This window comes from Xyrauchen texanus, chromosome 6 (genome assembly GCF_025860055.1).
Source record: "Xyrauchen texanus isolate HMW12.3.18 chromosome 6, RBS_HiC_50CHRs, whole genome shotgun sequence".
Lineage (NCBI taxonomy): Eukaryota > Metazoa > Chordata > Actinopteri > Cypriniformes > Catostomidae > Xyrauchen > Xyrauchen texanus.
Genome location: NC_068281.1, coordinates 16546641 through 16569066, shown reverse-complemented (window position 1 = coordinate 16569066; position 22426 = coordinate 16546641). Strand labels below are relative to the sequence as shown.

Genomic DNA, 22426 nt, shown 5'->3' with positions numbered 1-22426 from the left:
AAAGAAAAAAATAACTGGTCTGTTGCTCAGTGGTCCAAAGTCCTCTTTTCTGATGAGAGCAAATTTTGCATCTCATTTGGAAACCAAGGTCCAAGAGTCTGGAGGAAGAATGGAGAGGCACACAATCCAAGATGCTTGAAGTCCAGTGTGAAGTTTCCACAGTCTGTGTTGGTTTGGGGAGCCATGTCATCGGCTGGTGTTGGTCCACTGTGCTTTATTAAGTCCAGAGTCAACGCAGCCGTCTACCGGGACATTTTAGAGCACTTCATGCTTCCTTCAGCAGACAAGCTTTATGGAGATGCTGACTTCATTTTCCAGCAGGACTTGGCACCTGCCCACACTGCCAAAAGTACCAAAACCTGGTTCAATGACCATGGTATTACTGTGCTTGATTGGCCAGCAAACTCGCCTGACCTGAACCCCATAGAGAATCTATGGGGCATTGCCAAGAGAAAGATGAGAAACATGAGACCAAACAATGCAGAAGAGCTGAAGGCCGCTATTGAAGCATCTTGGTCTTCCATAACACCTCAGCAGTGCCACAGGCTGATAGCATCCATGCCACGCTGCATTGAGGCAGTAATTAATGCAAAAGGGGCCCAAACCAAGTACTGAGTACATATGCATGATTATAATTTTCAGAGGGCCGACATTTCTGTATTTAAAATCCTTTTTTTATTGATTTCATGTAATATTCTAATTTTCTGAGATTCTGAATTTGGGGTTTTCATAAGCTGTAAGCCATAATCATCAAAATTATATCAAATAAAGGCTTGAAATATCTTACTTTGCTTGTAATGAGTCTATATAATATATTAGTTTCACCTTTTAAGTTGAATTACTGAAATTAATGAACTTTTGCACGATATTCAAATTTTTCGAGTTTCACCTGTATATATATTCATAACAACAGTACTCTTTTTTTTGTAAAATATTGCTTAATTTAAAAAAAAATATATAATTTTATAATTTGCTTAATTTCCAAGGGAATGTAATTAATTGACAGCTCTGTCCCTTCTTAGAAACCATTTTGTTGTATTCAAATAAAGATTAAGAAATATACTTTTTCTCTCTGTCTAATATATACTGAAAGTTCTCTGGCTGTCTTTTTCTCTAGATATTTCTTTACAAAACAAGGAAAAGTGAAAATAATCTCAACTGCAACAAATAGTTATGATGCAGATGCAGTGACTGGCTTTACTAGAAATCATGTCAGTGGCATTTTAGTACATGTCAAGCAAAATGAGCTCTGAGAAGTAAATTGCATTCTTTAATGTGCAACCAAATACTCCACGTATACATGAATGCACATTGAAGACAAGACATTGAGGCATAATACAGGATATGAGACTGCAAAAAGACAGCAACCTAACCTTCTGGACACAAAGCAGATTGATGAGTAGAAACTGTATTTAGTGATGAGATGAGTCTAAGCACAGTTTTTTGCAAACACTGTAACCACAGACTACAGTTTACGTGGTAAGTTTAAACACTCATGCGCTAAAAGGAAACCCCTCGGCATGCATCTACAAGAACAGAGAGTATCAAATCAACAGCAAAGGCCAACATTATAGCAGGCAATGGTTTACACTACCAGTCAAATATTTGGGCAAACTTGACTAAATTTATGCTTCTCTTGACATTAATAACCTTTTGTTCTAAAGGCTTATGCTAAAAGGAATAGTTCACAAACACGATCATTTACTCACATTCATGCCATCACAGATGTGTGTGATTTTCTTTCTTTTGCAAAACACAAACAAAAATGTTAATTTGCTCATTTGGTCCATTCAGTGCAAGTGAACGATGATCAGAACTTAGAAGCTCCAAAAAGCACATAAAGACAGCATAAAAATTATCCATACGACTTCAGTGGTTTAATCCGTGTCTTCAGCAGTGAGATGATAGGTGTGGGTGGGAAACAGATCAATTCCTTGTTTCCAGATCAAGTCTTTTTTTCCTATAAATTCTCCTCCCTGCCCACTAGGTGGCGATATGCACAAAGAATGTGAATTACCAAAAACAAAAGAAGAAGAACTCTTAGGAGAGAAGAGAATGCTTAGGAGGGCTGGTGAAAGTTGAGATTTATAGTGAAAAAGGACTTAAATATTGATCTGATTCTCAACCACACCTATTATATTGCTTCTAAATATATGGATTAAACCACTGGAGTAGTATGTATTACTTTTAGATATTCTTCTAAAATTCTTCGTTTATTTTCAGCAGAAGTCTGGGATGGCATGAGGGTGAGAAAATTATGAGAGCATTTTAGTTTTTGGGTGACCTATTCCTATAAATGCTTTAATGCTAAATTTGTTCTGTAGAGGAATAGAAACTGTGCCCATGTATGAATGCATTTATACAATTTAAATTTATATGAAAAAATACAAACAAACAAACAAATAAATAAATCCATAAATAAAAATCAGAAGGTTGGACCAGACAGTGAAGGGAAAATTACCAATAAGTGCACAGCATATATCTCATTCATCATATTCGTTACAGTTTAAAAAGCATTTCAGGTGGATACCTTGTAATGTTGGTTGAGAAAATGCTCAGAGTGTGCACAAATCTAGGCAATGGATGGCTGCTTTTAACATTTTTGGTCTATTATGTATGTTTTGATGACTTTACTACTTTTCCAAAAATGCGGAAAATAGGAATAAAAAGTAAGGTTGTATGTCCAAACGTTTGACTGGTAGTGCATCTCATTAATTCAAAATCTCATTTTTCTTTAGTGGCACCAAGACTCTCTCATTTTCCTCCTATTGGGCACCTATGCCCACATGACCCAGTCTCTTAAAACCGATTGGTGAAGCAAGTCTTTAAGAACAGATCCCTCAGGAACAGTGCTGTACATCCGTCGGCCCAATGAGACACATGTAAGAAGGGAGGATAGATTATTGCTCCAGACGGAAAAGCAGTGTTAGCACATGAGGATTATACTCTATATTACACACAGAGAGACAGACAGGGATGACTGATGGGAAGGACTAGACTTCCCCACCCTATCCAGAAGCATTGATGTAGAGCTGACTCTGCAGGACGTAGTCAATGACAGGCTGGCTCAGGTAATCCACTACATGACCATCACCATGCTGAAGAGCCAGTCTGATGAGGAGAAAAGCAAAGAGTCGTGGTACAGAATGAATAGACAAAGAGAAAATGACAGTTAATGATACAGAGAGAGTGAGAATACACACCTGCTCTTAGTTGAACTGACAATGGACATCGGGTGGTCAATCTCATCCTTTACAACAACAATATTCTCCTGTGAGTGAAGAAGTGAAGAAATATAGCCATTAAAAAACAATCTAATATCATATACACTCCAAAAACAGTGCATTCACAAGTATTGACAGTGGGTCTATACCAAGAGTAAAAAAAAAACTCATATTTTGATTGGTTCTACTCTAATTTAATAGAAAAAATACAAATTGTATTATAAACATAACACTTTGAGTGAAATTTTTATTTGAAGCAAATAACATGACTTTCAGATTTTTTTAGTATTTGGTATGTCCCCCTTTTCCTGTAATGATAACATTTACCCAAGCTAACATGGACATGACTTTGTGGACATTAGTTTGTGCTGATAAACCTGATAATCCGTGTTTTCCAGCTTGATTTCAGAATGTTCCTTTGATAGGAATGTCATAAAATATAAGGAGTACTTATCAGCACGTTATTTTCTTGATACATTATTGAGGCATGGATATATATATATATATATATTTGTTTACAATTGCGCAAATTGCTTCTTTTAAAAGAGACCATGATTAGGACTGTTGTCTAAAGCATTCATGCTAAGCACCCTGAATTGAATCTTAGAGCACCCTCAATTGCTGACCAGGGAAAACTGCTGCCCACGGGTCGATTTATCATGAAGGTTTTTCATTAGATCTTTCATTTATCTGGCTTTGGGACCTTTCCACAAGCATTTAATACGCACAGGGTTGCCAGATAATAGATGCAACACCTCAATCAGAGATTTATACATGCACAAATAGGAAATATTTCACCTTATGTCATGCTGAATTTATTAAATCTGGCAACCATGCAATATTCTGAGATAAGTGTGTTGCAGCCACTCCCTCCCTGTCCATTCGTGAGGCTGCGTGTTGCCAAGTCTGCAAGCAAATCTTTTCAATGATGAACTTTAGTAAAATCCTGTTAGATCTTTACATCACTCACACACAGAGAGGTCACATGAGCAAAATCAAGTGAGAGGGGAATATGTTTGTTATTTTTGTTACTAGTAAAATGCTGAAGCCCCTTGCAACTGTATTTGAATGTTACTCTGGCAGTAATCATTTATCAGTGTCATGTAGCCTGTTTTATTCAGTTGCATGCTGAATGGGATGCCAAACAAACCATTGACGAGACCCATATCATGACCCATGAGCATGCTAACGGGTTGATAATGTTTTCAGAATAAAACAACTTTATCCATTTTGCGGCAAACATTAAAATACGATTTTAGAATCTAGCATTTCCGAATATTTTATTTTACTATCAAACCAGACTCATCATGTAGAGTATTAAAACTAAATTACCACTGTATTTAAGCATGGTAAAATAAACAATTAATAATTATATTAAGCCTTTATTCAGTTTTAATAACACATGATAGATAAGTAGCAGCAAAATGTCAAGCAATCACAGAATGGTCCCATCAGTCTGTATACACTTCAGAAAATTGTGCATCATCCACTGAGTGCATGAGTGCACCACTACTTCTGGACTTAAAAGATACAACTATGAAGAACTTTTTATCTGTTCTATTTATCTATGTTCTACTTAATGGCTGATGTGGCCCTGTTCCAAAATAAAAGCACACACCTGCTCAATTGAATATGTAAGTCTAATACTGTTAAATTGGCAAGATGAGTTCCCTGAATCCCCATCAAACTCCAAAAACACACAAAATGCTGCATCAATGTATGTCCTAATCTGCAGGCGCAGCATTTTGCTGCCATTTTCAGCGACAAATCATGTGAAAAAAACCAAAGCAATAAATGTTTAGTACATGAAAAACTGTTCTTTACGTTGATTTAGTAGCATTTAAACATGATTTTTAGTAGCATTTAAACATGATTTAATCTATTAAAAATGTGTAATTATAATACATCTCCACTTTATATTGGGGAACCATTCTAAAATCTCGCCTAGGGTTCCATAAGAGCCGGAGCCAGCCATGGGGTGAGTAAATTATGACAGAATTTTCATTTTTGGATGAACTATCCCTTAAAAGGGGGTACGCTAATCATCTGGATCATTCGGATCATTGATGTGTGAAAAAGTATGGAAGCTGGGAAATGTGACCTTTTTTCACCAAGTCAATTCACATGGTCTATATCACAAATTTGTTAATTGGATTAGTAAGCTAGACATACATTTAACATCATGATAAGTCCCATATTATCAATGTGGTCCCAGTCTTGTATAACAGATTAGATGTGGAAAATGCCATCACATGTCAATAGTAATAGCTGACCACCTAATAGACAGTTGCTGATACCTTGTGCTTTCGGAGCAAGGATGAATGGTTCATTATCCTCTCCGTGTCAGCTCCATCCCGAGGAACCACCACAATCCCAAAATCCCCCACAATCACTTCCATCTAAAAGAATATTGAGATTCCAGTCAAAACCTCATAGATGCTTGATAATCACATTTTTTTAACTGAATTTGTAATATGCTAACAGTGTCAGCCACTTCTGTTGGTTGTGTTTATAGCCTTTTTGGCTGAACTCTGACACTCATGTTTCGTGTCTTATTTGTGGTCTGCTGTGTGCATTGCATTGTTTTTATGGTGTGCATTCAGGTCTTGTCTAGTCTGTGTCTGTCTTGTGTTTGGATGTGTGAGAATGTGGCTTTGTTAGATTTCTCTTTGCCACATGCTCCTCGGTCTTGAGTGATAATCCCGCCCCCTTGTTTCTCTCCTTCTCTCCTATTTATTCTCCCTTTGCTCTCTGTCTTTTCACAGTTCGTTGTGGATGTTTTCCCTGTTAGTTGTGTGTCCTGTGTATCCGGTCTTGTTCAGTCAAGTCCAGTCCAGTCAGATCCGATCCAGTCATGTCTGGTTCATCCAGCCTAGCCAATCCTATTAGCGCCTGTCTTGGACTGTTACTTTTCCCCCCCTCAGGGTTGTTTCCGTTTTTTTTTCTTTAAATTCTTTTTTATTAATAAAGCCCATTCTACTCTGCTTTTGAGTCCTTGCCTTCTCTCTCTTCTACCCAACCTTGACAAACAATCTTTTGTATGTTGAAAATATGTGGTTAACAGCTTAAAGTCAACATGAAATCAAAACTGATCTGATTCAATTTGCCTCTGAAACAACTAACCATTTCGGCAGATGCTACCAAGCCCTCTAATTTTTTCACCCATTTTCCCCCCTAATTTTTTAGCAAGCCCTCTCACTTTTCACTATCCAATCAATTCCCGATGGATAAAGTCAAATCTTGCCAAATCTTCTGTCTTTTTGAAGATCCTGTTTTACTCAGAAACACATCACAATATGGAAGTAAAATAGGTTGCGGGCACGGTTCCATGAGGACTTATGCTGCCTTTTTGTACTATTATCATACTTCCCGCTTCTGAAGTCATCATTACGAGTACATTGCATTCATGTTCTTTGTTGTCAGCAAGAACAGGAAACATCAAGCTCATTCTTGCATATTTCTTGGGGAAAATTTCTAAGTTGGAAACTCCTATTTATGATAATTTCGATGGCACTTGAAGGCAGCATTAATCCATAACTGGAATTTAATTACATACAATATTTAACAACTCTCATATTATCTATATTCATTCATTTATTTTATACAAACAATTAAAATACATGCTAGCATCGTGTATTTTATAAAACATGTACATGTATCTGAGTGAGAATGATAGTGAAAGAAGGAATATATCATACATCACTTTCATTCCACAAGCCAGGGATGCAGAAAGATTCCAGGAGATCGCTGCCACACAGAAGCAGGATACGCAACTCTGACGAAACAATCACAGTTACACATCACAAAACACAGCACACAATAATTACATGGTTTTTCCATTGCTGTGGGGGTAAACACGACAACTGTCATAAAATGAATAAGAAACAGGTCACATTTTATTTCTTTTAGAAGGCACTATCCAGCACAAATTTTCCTTTAATTGACACTCTTAACAGTATATAGATGAACACAACTTTATTCATATCGTGTAAAAATTGTCATTGTCTTGTCTATTTCTTGTTTATCTGTCTTTCTTATTTGATGTTATTTTTTTTACTAAGGAAGAATACACTGCAAGATTTTGCTTTCCCTGGGCAAACTGAGTGTTTTTTATGATGACTCAAAGTGACGAGCAAGAACTGATTTGAAAACTAAAAACCATGGCAAGGACAAGCAAATCGCCTCACCAATTTCCTCATAGCGCACTGCAGTCCCAAGGTTTGCATTTTCGTCTGTTGAGAAAATAATAAAGATTTGTTAGGTCGCAGTAATGACTGATTCATTGAAAGTCGTCACAGTCATGTAAAATATATGCATATCCTCTGAGATACAGTATGTATGAATAATTCAAAATAATTACGTGGCTTCTAAATGAACCCATCCACAAAACCGTAGAATATCACTGCATTCCAGAGCTCTTTTTCTTCACATTTCAATTATGACATAGTTAAAAATGGATTGAACAGGTCACATTCTTCAGCTTAAATCGTTGTTGGTGGCAATGGCATGATTTGATTTATGTTTATTTTGAGTATGAGGCACTTTCCAAAAATATAGTATTAGTATATAGTATAGAGTACAAATATTCAGTGAATGGAGGGGCTTAACCTATAGAAAATGTTGATGGCTAAACACAGGAGTTCAAACTAAACTATATATGACCTGATTTGTGTGATTTCTGTTACATTCTTGCATTATACATTAAATAAATATCCAAATTAAATAGACAAAATGTATAAAATAAAATAAAATAAAACAATATGGACAATAGGAATGCCAGCTTAGCCTAAACTAAGCTACATCAGTAAGTACTCAGTAGGGACTAGCATGTTTGGAGCAAATGTTGGTTTTTTTGTAATTGACAAACATATATTTCCCATAAATTAAAGAAAAAATATTTGTTTGATAATTATGATTTTTATTATTATTTTTGTTTACAATAACATGGTACGTAACAGGTTAGAAAGGTTAGCTTGACGAATGCAGTCAACACTGTAACACGTGTACAAATTGAGATCTTGTCTTCCCACCATGCAGTTGAAAGGGTTCAAATGTGTTTTTAAGCTATCTACGGAAAGTGAAAATACTGGTGTATATCCAAAACTTACCAACAAAAGTAAAGCGCTCCATGTGTGGTCGAACACAGCAAATCTTACCCAGATTCTCGCTCATCTTTCCCCATAGCTTAACTGGAGAAAAATACATATTAGTTAATCTTTAAATGCCTGTACACATCAGTGACCAAACATAGCAAACATTTGAATATTTAAATTGGTCACTTACTAGCCACAGACTTGTTAGCAGTGTTTTGATAAATAGTAGACGTCCCGTTTTGGGGCTGACCAATCACAGGGGTTGAGGAGGGTGTGTTCACATTGGACAGAATGCATCCTGTCACTCGCTGCAGAGGAATAGCCCAGTTCATTACTTCACCAATGTGTTAACAATGTGCATAGCATTGAGTATGTGACATTCCTGATATGCTGGTAAAATTCTGAACCAAATGTCTGGGTCTAACCTTCATTAAGTCTCGGTGATGCTCCAGAACACTGCAGGTGGTCTGCCAGGTCTCCTGGTAGCACTCCCAAGGATCCACCCTGTGAAAACCATTAATCCATCAAACATTTGATGTCCACTTGACATAATATTTCCATCACAAATATAACCCAAGGATGTTGAGGTACATAAATCTTGTAAATGCCACATAGCATTCTTATGAGGGTGTCCCCGATCTATATTCTGACTAATTGACAGTTACCTGATCCAATCAGAAGACTGAACTGCCAACTGACACATGGTGAGACGATGTCTGCTAGAGACAAGGCCCTGGAAAACATAAGAAACCAAAAGGAAAAGTGACTCTTATGACAAATCTTGTCATACAATAAGCATCCAACAGCCAATGATTAGTATTTTTATACTTAAATGTAAACAGCAGCCAATGACATTCTTAACATTTGCTTGTGAAAAGTAAATGACGGGAATGTTTATGGTGAGGTTACATCATGTCAGAATTACAGTAATTATGAGATTCCGACTTGTAAAAGCATTCTTGTATTTGTTGAACTTGTAATTACGTTTAAGTTGTTCAATTTAAATTCTGTGAAAGTTTCAACTGGACAGTTGACATCTTATAAAAAGAACCAATATGGCAGCAGCCTCAACAGTTAAAGGTAATGAACACATGTTTATGTTTGATACAACATTTTATTATTCAGTTGATTACAGGAGCATTTTCTGCGGTTGTTCTTAAACATTTTGTAAGAACAAATATTGGTGAATTAATGTTTTGATAAATGTTTTGCTGTTATCAACAACAAAGCTGTTTTGTCATTATAAGTGTTGCCATAGAAACTAATGAGGTCAGAGGACTTGAACAACTATGAGAGTATAATCTCAGAATTGCCATCTCATGACAATTCCGACATAACTTGAATGCAGCAATAATCAACATAAAAGCTGATACTCAAATTTTTTGATTATCTAGGTTCAAAACACACTGATTCTTATATTTATTTTCCTCTTTTCATGTCTCTCACAACTAAAAGGCATTAAGTTGGAATAACTGAATCTTGTTTTTTAAGCATTTATTATTCATAGCTTTGTTGCTGAGAGAGAAGAAAACTAGGGCAAACTTCTTAATAATTACAGTTAAAGGTGCTATATGTAATATTTTTACAGTACTAAATCATACAATGACCATAATATGTCATTAGAGAATTAGGAAACATGCTTGAAATTCTGGCTTCTCTGATAATAATGCTACAGCCAGTATATTTTACTTTGAAGTTTCCATTCCGGGAAACTCCCGCCCACTACCCACCAATAGTATTTCGAAACCGCCGGGTTGCCAGATTTAGTTTGCAGGCAAACAACACTGCGTGCTGCAGCGATGGAAGCCAGCAAACAAACTGGATCAGAGAAAACAGATTCCACCTGACCTAAAAAGTCTCGCCATCCATCTAAAAACCACCAGGACCAGAGGCGTAATAAAGCATGGATTAAAAGCTTAAAGCACAGAAATCCTTTAAAACGGATGCTGAGTTGGCTAATTTGCATGTCAAAATTCTGGCAGCCTGCATGAGCCTTGAGTCTGGGGCGGGGCAGACAACTCTCCAATATATTGAAATTGGACTGCAGTACACATTTCAAACGCTTGTAGACAATCTTACATATAGCACCTTTTAGTAAAGAAGTTCATCTGATATTATTAGAGCTGCTTCATTTCATTCATATTAAAACTTTGTATGCATTATACATATATTTCTATTCACACTTAACCTTAGTCAGGGTAAAAGTCATATGTCATTGTTTGCTAATTAAATTGAGGCTGTGAGGAATAGATAGACATTTACAGTCTGTTTATAGTCGTTTCACTGTACACCGATCAGTCACAACATTAAAACCACCTGCCTAATATTGTGTAGGTCCCTCTCATGGTGCCAAAACTGCACCAACCCGCATCTATTCTTCTCACCACAATTGTACAGAGCCGTTATCTGAGTTACCATAATCTTTGTCAGTCCGAATCAGTCTGGCCATTCTCTGTTGACCTCTCTCGTCAACAAAACATTTCGTCCACACAACTGCTGCTCACTGGATGTTTTTTGTTTTTAGTACCATTCAGAATAAATTATAGCGTGTGAAAATTCCAGAAGATCAGCAGATACAGAAATACTCAATCCAGCCCATCAGGCACCAACAGTCATGCCACTGTCCAAATCACTGAGAACAAATTTTTCCCCATACTGATGGTTGATGTGAACATTAACTGAAGCTCCTGACCCATATTGGAATGATGTTATGCACTGTACTGCTGCTACACAATTGGCTGATTAAATAATCGCATGGATGATTGTTGGTGCCAGATGGGCTGGTTTGAGTATTTCAGTATCTGCTGATCTTCTGGAATTTTCATACATAACAGTCTCTAGAATTTACTCAGAATGGTGCCAAAAACAAAAAACATCCAATGAGTGGCAGTTCTGCGGACGGAAAGGCCTTGTTGATGAGAGAAGTCAACAGAGAATGGCAAGACTGGTTTGAACTGACAAAAGTAACTCAGTAACTCAGATAACTGCTCTGTACAATTGTGGTGAGAAGAATGCTATTCTGATGTGCGGGTTGGCACTGTTTTGGCGGCATGAGGGGGACCTACACAATATTAGGCAGGTGGTTTTGATGTGGCTGATTGTCACGTCTAATTTTTACAAATGATGTTGTCTATAGTAGTTTGTCCTCTGGAAATATTCTAGACAGACACATTTTCGATGTTGCATCAGTTGAATTATCGACATCATGGTACACCACAGTACATCCCATTAAACAGATCTGTATGTCTATCCCTCCCAGCCTCTTCACAGACTGCCACACAAATTGTAAAGGTTCTCTTACCTGCTTTCCATAGGAATCATGTACAGGTGAGATGATACCCCCAATCACAATGAATCGTCCAGTCTTGTGCAAGTGCTCTCTGGCTTTTTCTGCAAACCAGATAGAGTTACATGATTATCTCATGAGCATAATTTTTCTTTTGTTATACACCATGCCAGGTTATAAGGTAGCTTAGATTAAAGGAATACTTTAAGAGACACATGATCACTGAAAGTTAAACAAGAGCTCTTTTCTGGTGCAGGAGGGAAAACAAAAGCAAGAATAGCAGCAGCACATTACTCTCTTTTTGAACTTCACTGATAACTCAGATCAGCATAGCCTACATAGCACTACAGATCTCAGACACAAGCACTGCTCAGAATAAGCCACAAACTCGTTCTTATTTTTGTACCTCAATATATGCAAAGGCATGCAGTAGTAGAGGGAGGATTTAAAATTAGGTCACGGACACACAGAAGCTTTCTGCTTCAAGGGGAAAAAGCAGCAGAGCTGTATTGATCTAACTGGTACTCCTCATGTTGCACAGGGTCGGTGCAATAAAATACAGCTGATTGGATTAAGGAAAGTACAAAGCTTCCAAGTATTTTTTTTCTTGTTATGTTTATTGGCATGGACAAGTCAATCGAAGTAACCCCTCCTCCCCTTCTATGTGTGTGTCTCTTCATTGCACACTCACTCAAGTCCCTATCACATATAATGCTATATTTTCATCTTATCAGTGCAGTCACAGCTGAGCTTTAACCTTCAAGTTCTGTTGAGAATTACTTTATTTTTTGGGGTACCACCAGAGACCCCAATGTTAGCTGTGTACAAATACTAATAATTTAAAAATGACTGTTAAAACTAGTAATTTTCTGCTATAATTATTAGATCTAGTCAATTTCCCATAAGCGTTTGGGGTCAGTTTGTCCCCAGCTAAACACATTGTATGAAAATATAATAAAACAAACACAAATAAACTACTGACAGGAGTGTACTACAGTGAGTACAGCTATAAGAAAATCTTTGCATTTGAATATGTAATGTATTTGAAAAGTAATGCAACATTTGTTCTAGAATCTGTTGCAGGCTCAGGGATTAATAGGTGCTTAGGGCAAAAATGCCACTGAAAGCACCAAAAATCCTAGAAATTCCAAATATAGGGGGACATAAGTCCCCATCCTGAATTCCCTCTTTAACATATGATAGTTTTTCTATTTTGTTTTTCTTTGCCTAACACATATTATCAGAAATAATTTGATTTTGAATTTAAAATTATTTGATGCTGGTTTAATTTTATAGGCAACACCCTTGTACTGAATTGATTTGGAATTTATATTAATAAATTGATCAAATTAACAATAATAATAATAATAATAATAAAAATACCCTCATAAAGGTAAAGAAATTACCCTAAAAATCAGAAATGGGGGTGGGGGGTGCTCTTCAGCATGTTATTAAGTTGAAATTTAGTTTGTAATCAGTTCTCTTTAGATTAGGAAAAGTTATGTCAAATCAATCCAGATCTCTGAGCAATTAAATGAGCCTTGGGGTCCTCATGGGTTAATACATGGGATTACTTATCTTGACCCTGATGGTCATTTTCTTGGAAAAATATGTAAAATTAGTATGTCAGCAGGTCATCAATATGGTGAGCTGTTGATACATTTATAATTCGTTTTTGTCATGAATAATATTGTTTATGTTGCTGTGACAGAAACTATCTTTTATCCACTCCTTGTAATCTAATAAAACAGCAACATGACATAGGTGGACAGTTTGATCATAATTTAAATGTGTACATTTCAGAATCATTCATATATTCACTTTAAGTTAAATATTAAAATTCATAAATAAAAATAAGGCCTTAAACCTAGCCCATATTTTATTTAGTCTAAGTTTAAAGTCTTTAACCTAGCGCATAAGTTATTTCTCATAATATATTTGAAAACATTTGTTGAAGATGATAATTCTGCATCATTTACTCACTGACACAGGAAGGGCAGACTGTAAACTTTCCCAAGTGTTAAATGTTTGTTATCATCAAAGTATGTTAAAAGTAGATGGTTGGTCTAATAATCTATAAACTATAGGCTCACCAACATATAAACTACACTGTAAAATATTTTTGTAATTTTAACAGTAAAATACTGTAAAAATGCTACAGAAATAAATGTTAATCGATTAACAAATTTTAACTGTAAAATATATAGTAAAATGTTTTAATATATTTTAAAAGACAATACATTCTTTTTTACAATAAAATGCTGTAAAATTAAAAACAAATGTAGATGTAAAAGTATGATTTTACTGTATAATTAATGGTAAAAATGTACATTGTGTTTAACAAGAGAGTACATGTACTTTTTACAGTAAATTATTGTTAAAATTACAGTAAAAAACATAATTGGGCATTCTCAGAATTCTCTGCGTGACCCATTACATTTCAATATATTTTATGGGAATAGTTATGTTTCATCTTATTTGTAATATCAGTTACCTACACTGGGGTGTTCTGTTTTTTTATTTGATGTAATTTAGTTCATGTTTACTGCATTATTTAAATCTCACATGTGTTACCCTGATGGTGTTCAGTGTTTGTATGAGTAACACTGAGGGCCATCTCTACAAATTATTAGTCATTGTTCCTGGAAGAGCCACTGTTGATGAACTTCATGTCATCATGTGCCCAGCTATACGGAGATTGACAAATACCTTATAAAGTAAACAGCAGATTTTAACAGTTTCAGAAGATTAATATGAAGTTTATGATTTTTTTTACTGTAAATTTAACAGATTTTTTTTTTTTTTCTACAATGCCAGTGTGTAGATTACAACCATTTTAAACTGTGAAATGTACAGGTTGTTCTGTAAAGTTCTTTAAATTTTTACTGAATTTTTATTTTTATATTTTTGTAAAAACAACAGGATTTTTTGATTGATTTTGATGATTAAGTCTTGCGAAATATCAATCACAGTTAAATGAGGGTACATTTAGCTATTTTTACGAAACCTGCGGCTGCGCAGCGTAGCCACATCGCCTTAACATGTTTCGATAATTATAGGCACCGGGGACGTCGCCCATTTCAGCACCTCGCTCTGGACAGCGATCATCAATAAGAATACATGACAGATATACGTCATAACCGATCATCGAGTGTGCTTACAATGTCTATAATCGTCACAAACACCATGTACCCCTCTACATACATCAACATGAAACAGCTGAATTAAAAATCCCATCTGGGGCATCCACTCCCTCTTTTAGGCGAAATACTTACCGAACATATGAATGTGCCCTTTGGTGATGGGGTTGAAACTTCCACATGACAGCAAAATGACATGCGTTTTAGTAGACTCTGTCATGATTGTTGTGGTGATCTATCTTCCTTTACATATGTCGCGGATTTTAAGGCCTTTTGTTTTGTTGTGCGGTCGCAGCGAAAGGCGAGGTTCATTAGGCTGCGGCAGGCGCGAGAGGCAAAGCGTCACTGTGATCCGTTCCTCAGCATTTAAAGGAACATACCCGTCGTAAGGAACACACAACTCATCAATCTTGAAAAAGGCTTATGGTATATGGAGTCTGCACTTTTGCACATATTTTCATTAGCCTTTTACCATAGGGTGATCGGATCAAGTCATAAAGAGAGATATACGCATGAAATACATTTCTGTTCTGAGCGTTTATTCTGTAATTATATTAAACTGTGTGTGTGTGTGTGTGTGTGAGCGTGTATTTATCACTTTGTGGGTACCAAATGTCCCCATAAGGATAGTAAAACCCGAAATTTTTGACCTTGTGGGGACATTTTGTCAGTCCCCATGAGGAAAACAGCTTATAAATCATACTAAATTATGTTTTTTGAAAATGTAAAAATGCAGAAGGTTTTCTGTGAGGGTTAGGTTTAGGGGTAGGGTTAGGTTTAGGGGATAGAATATAAAGTTTGTAAAGTATAAAAACCTTTATGTCTATGGAAAGTCCCCATAAAACATGGAAACACTACATGCGTGTGTGTGTGTGTGTGTGTGTGTGTGTGTGTGTGTGTGTGTGTGTGTGTGTATGTGTGTGTGTGTTTCTTTTTTTATGTAAAAATGCAGAACGTTATTGAGAGGGTTAAGTTTAGGGTTAGGGGATAGAATCTATTGTTCTTACAGTATAAAAATCATTATGTCTATCTCGAGTCTTCATAAGGTTAGCTGCACCAACATATGTTGGTGAGACAAAGAGAGGTGCCTAAATACATTGTGAGGATTCTGGCTTACTGGTATGCTAATCAGACCATGCAAGTAAAATGGGGCTGTAAAGTTTCAGGCTCTTTTGTGGTCAGCAATGGTGTTTGGCAAGGGGGGGATTTTGTCCCCAGTCCTCTTTAATCTCTATATTGATGATCTGTCGAAAATGTTTGAAAGCCTGTAATACTGGGTGTATGATTGGAAATATTTAAGTAAACCATATTATGTATGGAGATGATCTTGTGATCTTTAGTCCTAGTAGTGCTGGTCTTCAGCAGCTCCTCAATTTATGTTCTGTTTATGGTATTTAATATTATATAATATATAATGCTAGTAAGAGTGTTGTTATGATTTGCAGAACTAAAGAGGATAAATGTCTAAACTTTCCTGTTTTTACATTTTATGATCGTTATCTTAATGTTTGTGTGAAGGTAAAATATCTTGGACATTTTATTACTTAGCAGATGACAGATGATGAGGACAATGAAAGGCAATGCCGCATGATGTATACACAGGCTAACATACATTTACGCATAGCGCATGTACAGATGAAGTGAAGATGTCTTTGTTTAATTCATATTTTACACCACTCTACACTGCACATTTGTGGTCAAACTATATTAAAACAAGCTTGAAAAAACTTCAAGTAGCTTATAAGGATGCAATGAGAATTTTTATTAAAGAAACCCAGATGGCATAGTGCGAGTGAAATGTGTTTGTGGCTGCAGGATTAAAATCTTTTCATGCTGTTTTAAGAAATTTTATGTATAAGTTAATTTGCCAGCTCAACAAGTCTGAAAATGAAATCATTATGGGCTTATCGAATATAAGGGTCAGTACTATACACTGTGGAGACATTGGTACCATTGCATCTTTGTAACACACTGATTTGTATGAATTATATATATATATATATTTATTAAAAAATATTTTTTGTATTGTATTGTCTTGTATTTTTATTGGACCCTGAGTCTGTAGTAAAGTTTTGAATTTGAATGTGTGTGTTTTATGTTGTATATGTACTGATACTGCTGTGGCTCATATAAATCCTAATAATGATGTAAGGACACACACACACGCACACATGTTGGTGCGACTATCCTGTTGCGAGGCTGAGATAAGGGTATTACAAGTGCCATATGCCGTTTCATATGGACAAAGGTTGGATGACATTTATGTTGTGTTTTAACAGCCATTTGTTTTCGTGATTGCATAAAAAGCAAGAAATTAGATGAATGTACATTAATAAAATGAAATCACATTATCAAAAGTAATTTGCATTCTTCCTCGGAACAAAACAAGGACACATTCTCAAATATTATGGCAATTCCAAACAACGTATTTTGTTCCCAGAAGGTACTGTTGCAAAACAAGTTTATCCATGGTGACATAGCATAGTACAAAATACAAAGTTCAAATAACAACATAGACCAAATAAAACATAGCTATCTGGAAATATGTGTACGGCCAAAAATATATATTAAAAATTGCACAGCCACAGAATTTTCCTTTTAATCCTTTGTCTACAAACCCACACAGAGATTTAAAAAAATGTTTTACATGACATCAGATTGACATACCCTGTAGGGTAAATTGCATTTGCACCCAATGGTCAAGACTAAAAACACATAAGCTATCGTGGGTTAAACAGATGTAAGAAAGACAAGCCAGTAAGCCTAATTAAAACTGATTGCCTCTTTCTCAGACAAAAATCCTATGGCTATCAGAAGATGTGAGTCATGGATCAGATTGAGGAAAGCACCACTGAATAAGTCTCTCTCAGACCATTCCCTTAGCAACCCATAGCTATGAAAAGACATTGTTCAAGATATTGTGCAAATGTAATGCAACAAGTCCAGATGCTGAACCCAGCTGTTTGGATAATTCACTTCTGCTTTTGGATTAATCACTCCTGCTTGCTGCTTATCTGTAAGTCGCTTTGAATAAAAAGTGTCTCCTAAATGTATAAATGTAGAATATATGTGAATGTAATGAACCCTGTTAGACTAGTAAAGAACACACTAATATGACTTACTATTCAGCCTTGGTTTTATTCCTTTTGGTCTCTATTAAAGGGACAGATTTAACATTATTTTTCTGAAATGTTTTGGCATTGTAGTGATGATGTGTTTATCTGCACAGTTACACTGTCCTTGATGCCAGGCATTTGAATTTGAAGCACTACAGTGTGACTCATCAAGTGCAAAACAAGCTCTCTAGCTCTCAAACATGACTGTTTCAAATGTGGAGAACAGATATCTCAGCTTAAGAAATCATTGTATTTGAGAAGTTATGTAGGATTTGCATTTGTTTGTTTGTTTGTTTCCTACCACATAAGCAAATACAATCAGTAGGGATTTGCAGTCTAGACTTTCGTCACAAATAAAGGACAGAGAGCAAGTTTTGATGCAAAATTTTAAGATAATCTGTTTGAGCAATTTGATAAGTGTCTTTTTCAAATGTCAAGATTGCCTGAAAGCAATGCACTCTGTATTTTAACCTTAATGAAGGCACACTGATAAAAGAGAATGAGACAGGCTTTCAGATAGCATGCCTCTGATTAGCTATTATGAGACTATATTTGTTTCTGTCAATGTTATAAGGTGATCTTTGTTAAACACAAAAAGATATATGTGTATATATATATATATATATATATATATATATATATATATATATATATATATATATATATATATATATATATATATATATATATATACATATATATATATATATATATATATATATATATATATATATATATATATACATATATATATATATATATATATATATATATATATATATATATATACATATATATATATATATATATCGATACATATATATATATACGTTTTGTGTTTAACAAAGATCACCTTATAACATTGACAAAAACAAATATAGTCTCATAATAGCTAATTACCTGCTTAAAAACAAACAAAAAACAACAGCTAACTGAACTGGTTGTCTTAGCTGGTCATGCAGTCTTGGGCTGCGTTCCATTTCAAATTGTTATCCCTTTCCCTCGCAAACTTATCTCCATCTCATGGACTCGGATGTACGTCACTGCTTACGTTGCACGAGGGTCCACTACTGGTAGAAGATGTGCAAAAGGAACACCTTAAACCCTTGATCACTTGGAGCATGTTGAAGGCTGATGTCAGTTTTGTGGAATGATTTAGTGTTTTTTGCATCTGAGGAAACAATGTTTTCGGAGACTGATTTCAGAGGCTTATGTGTAAATCTTGCATGTTTAAAAAAAAAATTTCATTAGAATGAATTGACATAACAATGTTGACATTACAATGAACACATAGGCTATAACTGTTATAAACAGTTTAAGTTAGCTACATGTATTATTTATTTAAACCTCAATATAACTTTTCTAAACTGCTTAACTGACCTAACTTCACATCTATCATACATTAGAGTTATGAGGGTGGGGTTCATGGCTGTGTCTCATTTGGAAGGCAACATGCAAGGTAGGACACGTCCTTTGAAGGCTGCAGTATACCGAGTGTCCTCCTTTGAACAAGCCTTGTTTAAACGAGACGGCCTTTGTAGGACAAACGGAAACAGAACGTAACATGGTTGCTATGACAGCACGCCACTCTTTAACAAGCACGATCGCTTTGAGTGAGAAGGGAACAATTTCCCTCTGGAAGGGAATGTATGAGGTACATTTTAGGAGAGTTATAATGATGTAAAGAGAAAATAAAATAGATTTTTCAGGTGTACTTTTAGTCTTTATTTTAATTATATATTAATTATACATATTATACACTCTGCACCCGTCTACTGAGGTACTTTAACTTGGGAATTAACATTCCTTGCGTTTGAACATCATATGTATGGGCAAATTGGCGTAATTAGTTTTTTAGACATTTCCGTTGAAGCAAAGAATTGTGGGTTACGAGTGCCCACGAAGGATACACCTCATGCATCCTCCGAATTCCCTTGAAAGAACATTCGAAGTGTCCTACTCGCTTTCTCTGGAGGACACAGCCTTCCAAACGAGACTGTAAGAATGCATCCTCCGGAGGTCGCATTTGTCAGCCGCATAAATCATCGAGGCTGTCTCGTTTAAAAAATGCAAGTAGCACACTTTGAATACAGAAGCTTGTTTAAAGGAGGACAAACTGTAAACTGCAGCCTTCACAGGGTGTGTCCTACCTAGCACACAGCCTTTGAAACAAGACACAGCCTATGTAGTGCAATCTGCTGTCACGTCACAATCAAGTTGCATTGTGTGATATGGAGCTGCCTGAAGTGTACATCAGGGCTGTGTTCCACTTCACTTTTAACATCCTTGCCGCCATTTTGGAAGGCCGTTCCATTTCGTTCATTGAGTGAGGGAAGTTTCTGTTGACAGACCTTCAACCCCTCAATTTTGACCGATGGATCGAGTCTGTTCTGATGAACACTTCAAGCAGCTCCATATCCCGCAATGCAACTCGACGTGTTGTGATGTGACAGCAGATTGCACTTCATAAACCACAACCCCACACAACTCTAATGTATGATGGAAGTGACGTTAAGTCAATTAAGCAATTTAGAAAAGTTATATTGAGATTTAAATGCATAATACTAGTAGCTACCTTAAACTATTTATCACAGTTATAGCTTATGTGTTCATTGTTATGTCAACATTTTCGTTAAGCCGGTGACTCGCAAACAGCTGTGATTGACTCAATGTACTGTTGACTCGAGAGCTCTAGACTGGATCATCTTCATACGTTGATAAAACGATAATACAATCAAGAGGGGGGGAGGGGGGTCGCGTGATATGAGCGTGAAGCGATCATCTGTGTTCCGCAACTGCTTTCGGGTCCTTGAATAACTTATAACGTGCGAGTAAGTGCAGCCAGTGGACTTTCTGGTGCCCTCCTAGGGTAAGATGGTGCCCCCTAGGGAGTTGGTGCCATACGCAGACTGCGTAGTCTGCTTATAGGGAGCGGCAGTACAGCACATGCTCAATGTCAGCAGCTCATCGGTTCTCAGTATTTCAGACACCCCCGAATGAGGCGATTCTCAGTTCAGCGTACTGTTGACTCGAGAACTGTTACAAGCAACTAATTTCACTGTTGACTCGAGAACTGTTACAAGCAGCTCATTGCACTGTTGACTCGAGAACTGTTACAAGCAACTCATTGTACTGTTGACTTGAGAACTGTTATGAGCAACTCATTGTACTGCTGACTCGAGAACTGTAATGAGCAACTCATTGTACTGTTGACTCGAGAACTGTTATGAGCAACTCATTGTACTGTTGACTTGAGAACTGTTATGAGCAACTCATTGTACTGCTGACTCGAGAACTGTAATGAGCAACTCATTGTACTGTTGACTCGAGAACTGTTACGAGCAACTCATTGTACTGTTGACTCGAGAACTGTTATGAGCAACTCATTGTACTGTTGACACGAGAACTGTTATGAGGAACTCATTGTACTGTTGACTCGAGAACTGTTACTAGCAACTCATTGTACTGTTGACTCGAGAAATGTTATGAGCAACTCATTGTACTGTTGACTCGAGAACTGTTACTAGCAACTCATTGTACTGTTGACTCAAGAACTGTTATGAGCAACTCATTGTACTGTTGACTCGAGAACTGTTATGAGCAACTAATTGTACTGTTGACTTGAGAACTGTTACAAGCAACTCATTGTACTGTTGACTCGAGAACTGTTATGAGCAACTCATTGTACTGTTGACTCGAGAACTGTTATGAGCAACTCATTGTACTGTTGACTTGAGAACTGTTACGAGCAACTCATTGTACTGTTGACTCGAGAACTGTTATGAGCAACTCATTGTACTGTTGACTCGAGAACTGTTATGAGCAACTCATTGTACTGTTGACTTGAGAACTGTTATGAGCAACTCATTGTACTGTTGACTCGAGAACTGTTATGAGCAAATCATTGTACTGTTGACTCGAGAACTGTTACAAGCAACTCATTGTACTGTTGACTCGAGAACTGTTATGAGCAACTCATTGTACTGCTGACTCGAGAACTTTTATAACTGCTATTAGCAACTAATTGTACTGTTGACTCGAGAACTGTTACGAGCAACTCATTGCACTGTTGACTCGAAAACTGTTACAAGCAACTCATTGCACTGTTGACTCGAGAACTGTTACGAGCAACTCATTGCACTGTTGACTCGAAAACTGTTATGAGCAAGTCATTGCACTGTTGACACGAGAACTTTTATGAGTAACTTATTGTGCTGTTGACTCGAGAACTGATGCGACCCGAGTGTTCAGTCCGATTTGTAAACTAGTTGGAGCGGTTAATTGCAAAGCAGAGTTGACAAAAGCAGATATCACCAGTTCTAGGATCATACTCCCGGTTATTGGCTCATATAGGCACATCCGAGAGACAGGTTAAGATAGAATAACTTGTGGATTAGTGTTGACTCAAGACGCGAACTGTTTCAAACTATTCAGTCCAGTTTGGTGAACTAGTTCAACGCTTTCATTAAAAAGAACATCATAAAGCTGATTCGTTCATGAACTGGACATCACTAAGTTAGCGTGTGGATGTTAAAAGTGGGTTGTTTTTTTGAGGGGGTTTGGACCC

At 36.4% G+C, this 22426-nt stretch overlaps 1 protein-coding gene across 1 annotated transcript; it reads right to left on the bottom strand.

The window, feature by feature from the left end:
- Positions 1 to 1158: 1158 nt before the first annotated feature.
- On the bottom strand, positions 1159 to 15082 carry nmnat2 (nicotinamide nucleotide adenylyltransferase 2). Its single transcript, XM_052128981.1, has 11 exons — positions 14879 to 15082; positions 11619 to 11707; positions 8983 to 9050; positions 8743 to 8821; positions 8508 to 8625; positions 8333 to 8413; positions 7412 to 7456; positions 6923 to 6999; positions 5522 to 5623; positions 3204 to 3271; positions 1159 to 3111 (listed from the first exon to the last, which is right to left on the bottom strand). Exons 1-11 carry the CDS (start codon positions 14961 to 14963, stop codon positions 3009 to 3011), a joined length of 915 nt encoding a protein of 304 aa, XP_051984941.1. The 5' UTR covers positions 14964 to 15082; the 3' UTR covers positions 1159 to 3008.
- Positions 15083 to 22426: the final 7344 nt, after the last annotated feature.

Excerpts from the sequence above, each read along its gene's own strand:
- nmnat2 (XM_052128981.1), bottom strand. The coding sequence starts at position 14,963 with ATGACAGAGTCTACTAAAACGCATGTCATTTTGCTGTCATGTGGAAGT. Across the intron at positions 8,414-8,507 it reads TGCTAACAAGTCTGTGGCTA|TTAAGCTATGGGGAAAGATG; the intron begins GTAAGTGACCAA and ends ATTTTTCTCCAG. Across the intron at positions 7,457-8,332 it reads GGAGCGCTTTACTTTTGTTG|ACGAAAATGCAAACCTTGGG; the intron begins GTAAGTTTTGGA and ends TTTTCTCAACAG.